The sequence below is a fragment of the Felis catus genome, chromosome A2 (assembly GCF_018350175.1).
Source record: "Felis catus isolate Fca126 chromosome A2, F.catus_Fca126_mat1.0, whole genome shotgun sequence".
In the NCBI taxonomy this organism is placed as follows: Eukaryota; Metazoa; Chordata; class Mammalia; order Carnivora; family Felidae; genus Felis; species Felis catus.
Genome location: NC_058369.1, coordinates 60,032,744 through 60,045,309, shown reverse-complemented (window position 1 = coordinate 60,045,309; position 12,566 = coordinate 60,032,744). Strand labels below are relative to the sequence as shown.

At 45.2% G+C, this 12,566-nt stretch overlaps 1 protein-coding gene across 6 annotated transcripts in view; it reads right to left on the bottom strand.

Annotated features, from left to right (window-relative positions):
* The window catches only part of ALDH1L1 (aldehyde dehydrogenase 1 family member L1), a 130,460-nt gene that overhangs the window by 10,996 nt on the left and 106,898 nt on the right, over nucleotides 1-12,566 (bottom strand). For all 6 annotated transcript variants that reach the window (XM_045052057.1, XM_023250100.2, XM_045052058.1 and 3 more), the window contains exons 17-18: nucleotides 2,666-2,759; nucleotides 145-244 (exon numbers count right to left, since the gene is read on the bottom strand). In XM_045052057.1, the coding sequence (XP_044907992.1) occupies nucleotides 145-244; nucleotides 2,666-2,759 (194 nt within the window). The remainder of the gene's footprint in view (nucleotides 1-144; nucleotides 245-2,665; nucleotides 2,760-12,566) is intronic.

Here is a 12,566-nt window from a genome sequence, read left to right as displayed (position 1 = left end):
TCTCGGGAAGTTTGTTTTTCTGGAAGGCATATGGAATTCTTTGTCGCCTAGGCCCCTTCCTGCCAGTCTAGCCAATTTTGTGAGTTTGTGGAATCAGTGATGGGCACCCCATGTCCACCCCACCCCCCTCAGGCCGGCCCTCACCATCTGCACAGCCTTGCTGAGGTCACAGTCAGCAAAGATGATGAGGGGCGACTTCCCGCCCAGCTCCAGGGAGACCTTCTTCACGTTACTCAGGGCGCAGCTGAAAGGGACATAGGTTGGTAGGACTGAGTCCCTGGGAGATGGGGACACAGGGGCTCCAGGTGGAGGAGCCGAGGGAAGCTCCAAAGCATGCTGTACTCAAAGAGCAAGAAGAGGGTCAGAGGGGGCTTCTCCCCACTCCCACACTCATCTGCTCTCCCTGCCTCACTCCTCTCTCCACACCACTGCCTTCCTCCTCCTCCACACCGAGGCTATGCCCACAGTGGGGTCTTTGCTCTCACACGCCCCTCAGGACCCTTCCTGCTTCACATATCCTTGAACTTGGTTCATCACTTCCTTCTGGCCTCTGCTCCAATGTCCCCTTGCTGGGGTGCCTGCCCTGGTTGCTCCCTATAAATTGCATGCTCCTGAGCTCTGTGCCTGATGTGCTTTGTTGTGTGGAGTATTTGTGTCTGACCCTGCCCATCAGAGAATAAGCCCCACCAGGGTGGACAGGCATGTGTCTGGTCATGCAGCTGTGTTTATCCAATGAATAAACCAAACACAGAACCATTCCCCCGTTGGGGTGGCTACAGTGCCATAGGGCCTTTGTTCCCTTGGATGTTTAGTGACAGGTGCAAACAGAGAGAAGTTGGGGGTCCTTCGCATGCTATATCAGTGGGCACAAAGTGGACTTACTGATACTGTCCTCAAAGGGACACTCACAGGAGTGGGCCAGTGAAACACAAGCATGGCACAGGGTGGGAGTGGTGGGGGGGTCTCCTCGCTCAGGACTTACCCGGGAAGAAGGCTCTCATCTCAGGCACCAGCCTCAGGGTATTCTTGGAATGTCCTCAGAAGATGGCAGTCCCCGAGCCACAGGACACCCACCCAAGCCCTCCTGCTCTGAAGTCCTCAGAGCTGACATTTACTGAGCCCTCACTCACCCTAGCACATATGTGCTTACATAGGACTATCGCCTACACAGCATTGGGAAGACCAGCTGATTTACTTGTAAATCAACTGCTGTGACTACTTGCAGTTAGCCCCTGACCCCACTCCCGCATCCATCCATCTGCACCCCAACTATCAGTCCTGCACCACCACCAGCCTCCCTCTCTTCAATGCTGAGGCTTGCTCTGCTGCACTCAAAACACTTCAGAGTTGCTCTTCCTGGACCCATTCACAGGCTGTGATGTCAGCCTCCACTGACCCTAAAGATACACTCTACCAGCCACATTGGCTGTGGCTCCTGGCCCAGAAAAGGATGCCATGTAAAGCTGCTGTGATCCTTATAAACATGGTGCCCACTTAAGGAAGGCACCAGGGCCCAGGATGCACCCTGTCCCACAGAGAGCATGTGTGGGGCCAAGGGGTGAGAACCCCATCTTGTGGGGGCACAGAGAGGCCCCTGGAGAGCAGGGTCATGGGCTACAGAAGTGTCCCAGGGAAAAAGAACACTGCTCTGCACTGGGGGCTACAATAAGGTGGTGTTTTAACACAAGAGAAGCCTTTCTCCTGTGTAATTGTCATGTCGTAGTTGGACTGCTCTGGAAGGTCTCACACACGAGTCTTATAGCACAGGCAGTGGTGGGTGGTCATGTGACCTCAGAGAAAGGCATCACTATGTCCAACAGAAACTCCAGCTCCTCTCTATTTGTAACTATTACTCAAATACACATGCCTGAAACCCATCCCCAGAATTCAGCTTCAGTGGGGTCATGCTGGGGCATCCAGTGTTTGTCTTGGGACAGCCAGAGCTATGAGGTACTGTGCTGCAGTCCAGCCCTGTCTGTAGCCCCAAGCTTGTTGTTTGCACAAACCAGCACCTCGGAGCATGCAAACTCAACTGGTGGGGAAATTGAGGCCCAGAGGGTCAGGGCTTGGCCCTGGTCCTATCATGAATTATTAACAGAGCCAGGGCATAGAAACCCAGGTGGTTTGAGGCAAGTCCCGGGAAAAAGAGACAAAAGGATGTTCTAGAACAGGGCTGTCCAATAGAATAAAACAAAAGCCTCAAAGACCAGCCACAAATGTAAGAGAATTTTTTTTTTTTTACTAACCACTAAAAAACAAAAGTAAATTCCTTTTAGTTTTAAAAGAAACACTAAGAAGAAACCAATGAAATTAATTTAAATGTATTTTACTTAACCCAATTCATAAATTATTTCAAACTGCCATCAATATAAAGTTATTAATGAGCTACTTTGGGCACTAAGTTTTCAAAATCCAGGGGGCCTTTGACACTTGAAGCCCATCTCAATTCAGAGCAGCTCTGTCCCAAGTGGCCATGCATGCTCAGGGCCCCAAATTGCATGGAGCCTCCAACAGCCCCAGGTCTGAGTATGCTCCATGGAGCAGCTGCACTGGCCTCCACAGGGGCTGGTCAGAAACTCAGACACTGGGCCTGGACCTGCCTCAAGCTCACACACAGCACTGTCCACATCTTCACACTGTGACTAGGGGTACCCCCAACACCTACCTTTTCATGATGTGTTTTCCCACCTCTGTGGAACCTGTGAACCCAATTTTCCGCACATCGGGATGGTCTGAGAGTCTCTGGCCAACCAGCGAGCCTGCAGGTTTGAGTCAGTGAGGGAGTCAGGGCAGCCAGCAGGTGCTGAGGGTGAGGTACAAGCTCTGCCACCCCTCACACGTGCCTCTTTAGGCCAGGCCTCTCGGCTGTGCACCCCAAGTACTTAGTACCCTCCATGCCCGGGGCTTATTCCCTCTCTGCTGTGGGCAGAATTGCATGCCCTAAAAATTCATTATGTCAACCTCTAGTACCTCAGATCTGACTGTGTTGGAGACAGGGTCTTTAAAGAGGTAAGTTAAAATAAGGCCATCTTCTCCTTTCTTCAACGCACACTGTCTCCTCAGCTTGACCTCACCCTGGCTCGCCTCTTCAAATGCCATCTTCAGACACATCATCCTCTAAATCTGCCTGCGATCTGGATCCATTTATGATTCCTCTGACTACTCGGCATCTCCACTTGGATGCCTTGCAGCCTCTCATATTCAACATATTTGACACTGAACTCTTAACCTTTCCCCAGACGTGTTCCTTCTCCAGGTTCTCCATTTCAGTAAACAACCTCTCTTTGCAACCAGTTGTTCAAGCCAAGAACTGGGAGTCAGTCTTGATACTTACTTCCCTTCCCCACCTTATCAACTGCCTATTCCTGGTCTCCTCCACCCAGTCACCCCTTCATTCCCATGGCTCCCCTGCCTCTGAGCTTGTAAAACTGCATGTGCCCAGGTGCGCTGTGAAGATTCTGGTTCAGTTGGTTTGAAGTGGGACACTCTCATCCTCTACATATAGTTAAGAAACTAATTCCATTCCATAATTCTTGTTAAAAAGAAAATAACTGTTTGGGAAAGAAAATATTTCCAAAGACACATCTGATAAAGGACTGCTATCCAAAATATACAAAGATCTCGAGGCGCCTGTGTAGTTCAGTTGGTTGAGTGTCCAACTTTGGCTCAGGTCATGATCTCATGGTTATGAGTTTTGAGCCCCACATCAGGCTCTGTCCTGACAGCTCAGAACCTGAAGCCTGCCTCAGATTCTGTGTCTCCCTCTCTCTCTGTCTCTCTCTCTCAAAAATAAATAAACATTAAAAAATATATATACAAAGATCTCAAAAAAAGAATCAACACTAAGAAAGTAAACCACCCAATGAAAAAATTGCACAGGCAGTGTCTGTACACACACCACATCAAGAAGATATACTGATGCCAGATAAGTATATGTAGAGATGCTCAATATATGTCATTAGGGATTGCAAATTAAAACAACAATGAGACACAACTACACAATTATTAGAATGGCCAAAATCCAATACACTGACAGCACCAAATGCTAGAGAGGATGTGGAGAAAGAGGAACTCTCATTCATTACTGGTAGGAATGCAAAGTGGGTCAATTGCTTTGTGAGGCAGTTTGGTCATTTCTTACAAAAGTAAACATAACCTGCTCTCTCCCCGGTATCTCACCGCTGCGTCAGTGCAGTTAGGCATCAGCAAATCAATGAGAGGAGAGAGGAGGCCCCTGCTCTTGGGCACCCGCAGGAACTTACTCCAGCTCCAGACACACCGTAAACACTTTCATCTAATGGAAGATAAGCTGTGAAATCGGGTTTCTGAACCACAAGACACTTGTGTAAAAACTGCATTCCATGCCAGGCCTGAAATGTTCCAAAGCTCAGTTCGCTATCAGCATCCCAGGTGGTGCAATTAATAAAGAGCTAGCGTGGGGCCACTGGCACAAACAAGGCAGCTCCTTAGAACCTGAACTTCCTATTTGTTCCATTCCTTGGGTAGATAATGCCTGTTATTACTCTGGAGGTTTTGTTAGAACATTCTATCTGGTCTCGCTGGATCAAGCTCTCCTCTCCAGATCGCCCTATATGGGGAACTGAAAATAATCCTCGTTTCAATGAAATTATTTTGGTGAGGAGAGAGGGAAGATGGCGGCGTAGGAGGATGCTGGGCTCACCGCGCGTCCTGCTGATCACTTAGATTCCACCTACACCTGCCTAAATAACCCAGAAAACCGCCAGAGGATTAGCAGAACGGAGTCACTGGAGCCAAGCGCAGATGAGAGGCCCACGGAAGAGGGTAGGAAGGGCGGCGAGGCGGTGCGCACTCCACGGACTGGCGGGAGGGAGCCGGGGCGGAGGGGCGGCTCGCCGGCCAAGCAGAGCCCCCGAGTCTGGCTTGCAAAAGCGGAGGGGCCTGACGGACTGTGTTCCGACAGCAAGCGCGACTTAGCGTCTGGGAGGTCATAAGTTAAAAGCTCTGCTCGGAAAGCGGGAAGGCTGGAGGACAAAAGGAGGGAGAGCTGCTGAGCCCCCTGACAACAGAGCTCAGTTTGGTGGGGAACAAAGGCGCTCGCCAGCGCCATCTCCCCCGCCCATCCCCCAGCCAAAATCCCAAAGAGAACCAGTTCCTGCCAGGGAACTTGCTCCCTCCGCGCAAACACCCAACTCTGTGCTTCTGCGGAGCCAAACCTCTGGCAGCTGATCTGACTCCCTCCCGCTGCCACAGGGCCCCTCCTGAAGTGGATCACCTAAGGAGAAGCGAGCTAAGCCTGCCCCTCCTGCCCCTGTGCACCTTGCCTACCCACCCCAGCTAATACGCCAGATCCCCAGCATCACAAGCCTGGCAGTGTGCAAGTAGCCCAGACGGGCCACGCCACCCCACAGTGAATCCCGCCCCTAGGAGAGGGGAAGAGAAGGCACACACCAGTCTGACTGTGGCCCCAGCGGTGGGCTGGGGGCAGACATCAGGTCTGACTGCGGCTCCGCCCACCAACTCCAGTTATACACCACAGCACAGGGGAAGTACCTTGCAGGTCCTCACCACTCCAGGGACTATCTAAAATGACCAAGCGGAAGAATTCCCCTCAGAAGAATCTCCAGGAAATAACAACAGCTAATGAGCTGATCAAAAAGGATTTAAGTAATATAACAGAAAGTGAATTTAGAATAATAGTCATAAAATTAATCGCTGGGCTTGAAAACAGTATAGAGGACAGCAGAGAATCTCTTGCTACAGAGATCAAGGGACTAAGGAACAGTCACGAGGAGCTGAAAAGCGCTTTAAACGAAATGCAAAACAAAATGGAAATGACGACAGCTCGGATTGAAGAGGCAGAGGAGAGAATAGGTGAACGAGAAGATAAAGTTATGGAAAAAGAGGAAGCTGGGAAAAAGAGAGATAAAAAAAATCCAGGAGTATGAGGGGAAAATTAGAGAACTAAGTGATACACTAAAAAGAAATAATATACGCATAATTGGTATCCCAGAGGAGGAAGAGAGAGGGAAAGGTGCTGAAGGGGTACTTGAAGAAATTATAGCTGAGAACTTCCCTGAACTGGGGAAGGAAAAAGGCATTGAAATCCAAGAGGCACAGAGAACTCCCTTCAGACGTAACTTGAATCGATCTTCTGCACGACATATCATAGTGAAACTGGCAAAATACAAGGATAAAGAGAAAATTCTGAAAGCAGCAAGGGGTAAACGTGCCCTCACATATAAAGGGAGACCTATAAGACTCGTGACTGATCTCTCTTTTGAAACTTGGCAGGCCAGAAAGAATTGGCAGGAGATTTTCAGGGTGCTAGACAGAAAAAATATGCAGCCGAGAATCCTTTATCCAGCAAGTCTGTCATTTAGAACAGAAGGAGAGATAAAGGTCTTCCCAAACAAACAAAAACTGAAGGAATTTGTCACCACTAAGCCAGCCCTACAAGAGATCCTAAGGGGGACCCTGTGAGACAAAGTCCCAGAGACATCACTACAAGCAAAAAACATACAGACATCACAATGACTCTAAACCTGTATCTTTCTATAATAACACTGAATGTAAACGGATTAAATGCGCCAACCAAAAGACATAGGGTATCAGAATGGATAAAAAAACAAGACCCATCTATTTGCTGTCTACAAGAGACTCATTTTAGACCTGAGGACATCTTTAGATTGAGAGTGAGGGGATGGAGAACTATTTATCATGCTACTGGAAGCCAAAAGAAAGCTGGAGTAGCCATACTTATATCAGACAAACTAGACTTTATTTTTTTTTTAATTTTTTTTTCAACGTTTATTTATTTTTGGGACAGAGAGAGACAGAGCATGAACGGGGGAGGGGCAGAGAGAGAGGGAGACACAGAATTGGAAACAGGCTCCAGGCTCTGAGCCATCAGCCCAGAGCCCGACGCGGGGCTCGAACCCACGGACCGCGAGATCATGACCTGGCTGAAGTCGGACGCTTAACTGACTGCGCCACCCAGGCGCCCCCAGACAAACTAGACTTTAAATTAAAGGCTGTAACAAGAGATGAAGAAGGACATTATATAATAATTACAGGGTCTATCCATCAGGAAGAGCTAACAATTATAAATGTCTATGCGCCGAATACCGGAGCCCCCAAATATATAAAACAATTACTCATAAACATAAGCAACCTTATTGATAAGAATGTGGTAATTGCAGGGGACTTTAACACCCCACTTATAGAAATGGATAGATCATCTAGACACACGGTCAATAAAGAAACAAGGGCCCTGAATGAGACATTGGATCAGATGGACTTGACACATATATTTAGAACTCTGCATCCCAAAGCAACAGAATATACTTTCTTCTCGAGTGCACATGGAACATTCTCCAAGAGATCATATACTGGGTCACAAAACAGCCCTTCATAAGTTTACAAGAATTGAAATTATACCATGCATACTTTCAGACCACAATGCCATGAAGCTTGAAATCAACCACAGGAAAAAGTCTGGAAAACCTCCAAAAGCATGGAGGTTAAAGAACGCCCTACTAACGAATGAGTGGGTCAACCAGGCAATTAGAGAAGAAATTTAAAAATATATGGAAACAAACGAAAATGAAAATACAACAATCCAAACGCTTTGGGACGCAGCGAAGGCAGTCCTGAGAGGAAAATACATTGCAATCCAGGCCTATCTCAAGAAACAAGAAAAATCCCAAATACAAAAGTCTAACAGCACACCTAAAGGAAATAGAAGCAGAACAGCAAAGGCAGCCTAAACCCAGCAGAAGAAGAGAAATAATAAAGATCAGAGCAGAAATAAACAATATAGAATCTAAAAAAACTGTAGCGCAGATCAACGAAACCAAGAGTTGGTTTTTTGAAACATAAACAAAATTGACAAACCTCTAGCCAGGCTTCTCAAAAAGAAAAGGGAGATGACCCAAATAGATAAAATCATGAATGAAAATGGAATTATTACAACCAATCCTTCAGAGATACAAACAATTATCAGGGAATACTATGAAAAATTATATGCCAATAAATTGGACAACCTGGAAGAAATGGACAAATTCCTAAGCACCCACACACTTCCAAAACTCAATCAGGAGGAAATAGAAAACTTGAACAGACCCAGAACCAGGGAAGAAATTGAATCGGTTATCAAAAATCTCCCAAAAAATAAGAGTCCAGGACCAGATGGCTTCCCAGGGGAGTTCTACCAGACGTTTAAAGCAGAGATAATACCTATCCTTCTCAAGCTATTCCAAGAAATAGAAGGGGAAGGAAAACTTACAGACTCATTCTATGAAGCCAGTATTACTTTGATTCCTAAACCAGGCAGAGACCCAGTAAAAAAAGAGAACTACAGGCCAATATCCCTGATGAATATGGAAGGAAAAATTCTCAATAAGATACTAGCAAATCGAATTCAACGGCATATAAAAAGAATTATTCACCATGACCAAGTGGGATTCATTCCTGGGATGCAGGGCTGGTTCAACATTCGCAAATCAATCAACGTGATACATCACATTAACAAAAAAAAAAAAAAAAAAAAAGAGAAGAACCATATGATCCTGTCAATCGATGCAGAAAAGGCCTTTGACAAAATCCAGCACCCTTTCTTAATAAAAACCCTTGAGAAAGTCGGGATAGAAGGAACATACTTAAAGATCATAAAAGCCATTTATGAAAAGCCCACAGCTAACATCATCCTCAATGGGGAAAAACTGAGAGCTTTTCCCCTGAGATCAAGAACACGACAGGGATGCCCACTCTCACCGCTGTTGTTTAACATAGTGCTGGAAGTCCTAGCATCAGCAATCAGACAACAAAAGGAAATCAAAGGCATCAAAATTGGCAAAGATGAAGTCAAGCTTTCGCTTTTTGCAGATGACATGATATTATACATGGAAAATCCGATAGACTCCACCAAAAGTCTGCTAGAACTGATACAGGAATTCAGCAAAGTTGCAGGATACAAAATCAATGTACAGAAATCAGTTGCATTCTTATACACTAACAATGAAGCAACAGAAAGACAAATAAAGAAACTGATCCCATTCACAATTGCACCAAGAAGCATAAAATACCTAGGAATAAATCTAACCAAAGATGTAAAAGATCTGTATGCTGAAAACTATAGAAAGCTTATGAAGGTAATTGAAGAAGATTTAAAGAAATGGAAAGACATTCCCTGCTCATGGATTGGAAGAATAAATATTGTCAAAATGTCAACACTACCCAAAGCTATCTACACATTCAATGCAATCCCAATCCAAATTGCACCAGCATTCTTCTCAAAACTAGAACAAGCAATCCCAAAATTCATATGGAACCACAAAAGGCCCCGAATAGCCAAAGGAATTTTGAAGAAGAAGACCAAAGCAGGAGGCATCACAATCTCAGACTTTAGCCTCTACTACAAAGCTGTCACCATCAAGACAGCATGATATTGGCACAAAAACAGACACATAGACCAATGGAATAGAATAGAAACCCCAGAACTAGACCCACAAACGTATGGCCAACTCATCTTTCACAAAGCAGGAAAGAACATCCAATGGAAAAAAGACAGCCTCTTTAACAAATGGTGCTGGGAGAACTGGACAGCAACATGCAGAAGGTTGAAACTAGACCACTTTCTCACACCATTCACAAAAATAAACTCAAAATGGATAAAGGACCTGAATGTGAGACAGGAAACCATCAAAACCTTAGAGGAGAAAGCAGGAAAAGACCTCTCTGACCTCACCCGTAGCAATCTCTTACTCGACACATCCCCAAAGGCAAGGGAATTAAAAGCAAAAGTGAATTACTGGGACCTTATGAAGATAAAAAGCTTCTGCACAGCAAAGGAAACAACCAACAAAACTAAAAGGCAACCAACGGAATGGGAAAAGATATTTGCAAATGTCATATCGGACAAGGGCTAGTATCCAAAATCTATAAAGAGCTCACCAAACTCCACACCCGAAAAACAAATAACCCAGTGAAGAAATGGGCAGAAAACATGAATAGACACTTCTCTAAAGAAGACATCCGGATGGCCAACAGGCACATGAAAAGATGTACAGCGTCGCTCCTTATCAGGGAAATACAAATCAAAACCACACTCAGGTATCACCTCACGCCAGTCAGAGTGGCCAAAATGAACAAATCAGGAGACTATAGATGCTGGAGAGGATGTGGAGAAACGGGAACCCTCTTGCACTGTTGGTGGGAATGCAAATTGGTGCAGCCGCTCTGGAAAGCAGTGTGGAGGTTCCTCAGAAAATTAAAAATAGACCTACCCTATGACTCAGCAATAGCACTGCTAGGAATTTATCCCAGGGATACAGGAGTACTGATGCATAGGGGCACTTGTACCCCAACGTTTATAGCAGCACTCTCAACAATAGCCAAATTATGGAAAGAGCCTAAATGCCCATCAACTGATGAATGGATAAAGAAATTGTGGCTTATATACACAATGGAGTACTACTTGGCAATGAGAAAGAATGAAACATGGCCCTTTGTAGCAACGTGGATGGAACTGGAGAGTGTGATGCTAAGTGAAAGAAGCCATACAGAGAAAGACAGATACCATATGGTTTCACTCTTATGTGGATCCTGAGAAACTTAACAGAAACCCATGGGGGAGGGGAAGGAAAAAAAAAAGAGGTTATAATGGGAGAGAGCCAAAGCATAAGAGACTGTTAAAAACTGAGAACAAACTGAGGGTTGATGGGGGGTGGAGGGAGGGGAGGGTGGGTGACGGGTATTGAGGAGGGCACCTTTTGGGATGAGCACTGCGTGTTGTATGGAAACCAATTTGACAATAAATTTCATAAAAAAAAAAAGTAAACATAACCTTAGCATATGATCCATCAATCACAGTCCTTGGTATTTACCAAGTGAGTTGAAGCCTTATGTCTACAGAAAACACTACACATAGATGTTTATGGCAGCTTTATTCATAGCTACCAAAACATGGAAGATACTGAGATGTCCTTCAGTAGGTGAATAGATAAATAATCTGTGGCACATCCAGACAATGGAATATTATTCAGCACTAAAAAGAAATGAGCTATCAAGCCATGAGAAGATGTGGAAGAAACTTAAATACATATTACTAAGTGAAAGAAGCCACTCTGAAAAGCCTGTATACTATATGAGTCTGACTATATGATGTACTGGAAAATGCATAGCTATGGAGACAGTGAAAGATTGCCAGGGTTGGAGGAAGCGAGGCAAAGTAGGTGAAGCACAGGGAAGTCCTAGGGCAGTGACACTATTCCATATGATACCACAATGGTGGAGGCATGTCATAACACATTAGTCATAGAATGTACAACACCAAGCGTGAATCCTGATGAGAACTATGGACTTTGGGTGATAATGATGTGTCAGTGTAAGTTTGTCAATTGTAACAAATGTACCACTCTGTTGTGCGATGTCGATAGTGAGGGAGGCTGTACACACGTGGGGATATGAGGTATATGGGAACTCTCTGTACTTTTTACTCCATTTTTCTGTAAACCTTAAACTGCTCTGAAAAATAAAGTGTATATCATCATCATCATCATCATCACTGTTTCAGGCTGTTCAAGAAATATTCACAAGAATGTGTCATATATCAGATCACAAAGAAATTCTCCATTTTAGGGTCACCTGGGTGGTTCAGTCGATTAAATGTCTGACTTTGGCTTAGGTCATGATCTCACAACTTGTTGGTTCGAGCCCTGCATTGGGCTCTGTGCTGACAGCTCAGAGTCTGGAGACTGCCTCGGATTCTGTGTCTGTGTCTGTGTGTGTGTCTCTCTCTCTCTGCCCCTCCCCTGCTTGAGCTCTTTCTCTCAAAAATAAATAAACGTTTTAAAATTTTTTTTCAACGTTTATTTATTTTTGGGACAGAGAGAGACAGAGCATGAACGGGGGAGGGGCAGAGAGAGAGGGAGACACAGAATCGGAAACAGGCTCCAGGCTCTGAGCCATCAGCCCAGAGCCTGACGCGGGGCTAAACGTTTTAAAAAATAAATAAACGTTTTAAAAAAGGACATCAAGGGGCGCCTGGGTGGCGCAGTCGGTTAAGCGTCCGACTTCAGCCAGGTCACGATCTCGCGGTCCGTGAGTTTGAGCCCCGCATCGGGCTCTGGGCTGATGGCTCAGAGCCTGGAGCCTGTTTCCGATTCTGTGTCTCCCTCTCTCTCTGCCCCTCCCCCGTTCATGCTCTGTCTCTCTCTGTCCCAAAAATAAATTAAAAAAAAAAAAACGTTGAAAAAAAATTTAAAAAGGACACCAAAACAAAGAAAATTTCTATTTTAAAGATTTTGTTTTTAAGTAACATCTACACCAAATGTGAGGCTTGAACTCACAACCCTGAGACCAAGAGTCACTCACTCCACTGTCTGAGCCAGCCAGGTGCCCCAGAAATTCTCCATTTTAGAAAGCAGAATGTTTACAGGCTATTGTGGGTTGGGTTGTGTCTTCCCCCATTCATATGTTGATATCCTCAGAATGTGACTTTATTTGGGAATAGTGTTGTTACAGATGTAATTAGTTAAAATAACATCATTAGGGTTGGCCTTAACCCAGTAATGGATTTATTAGGT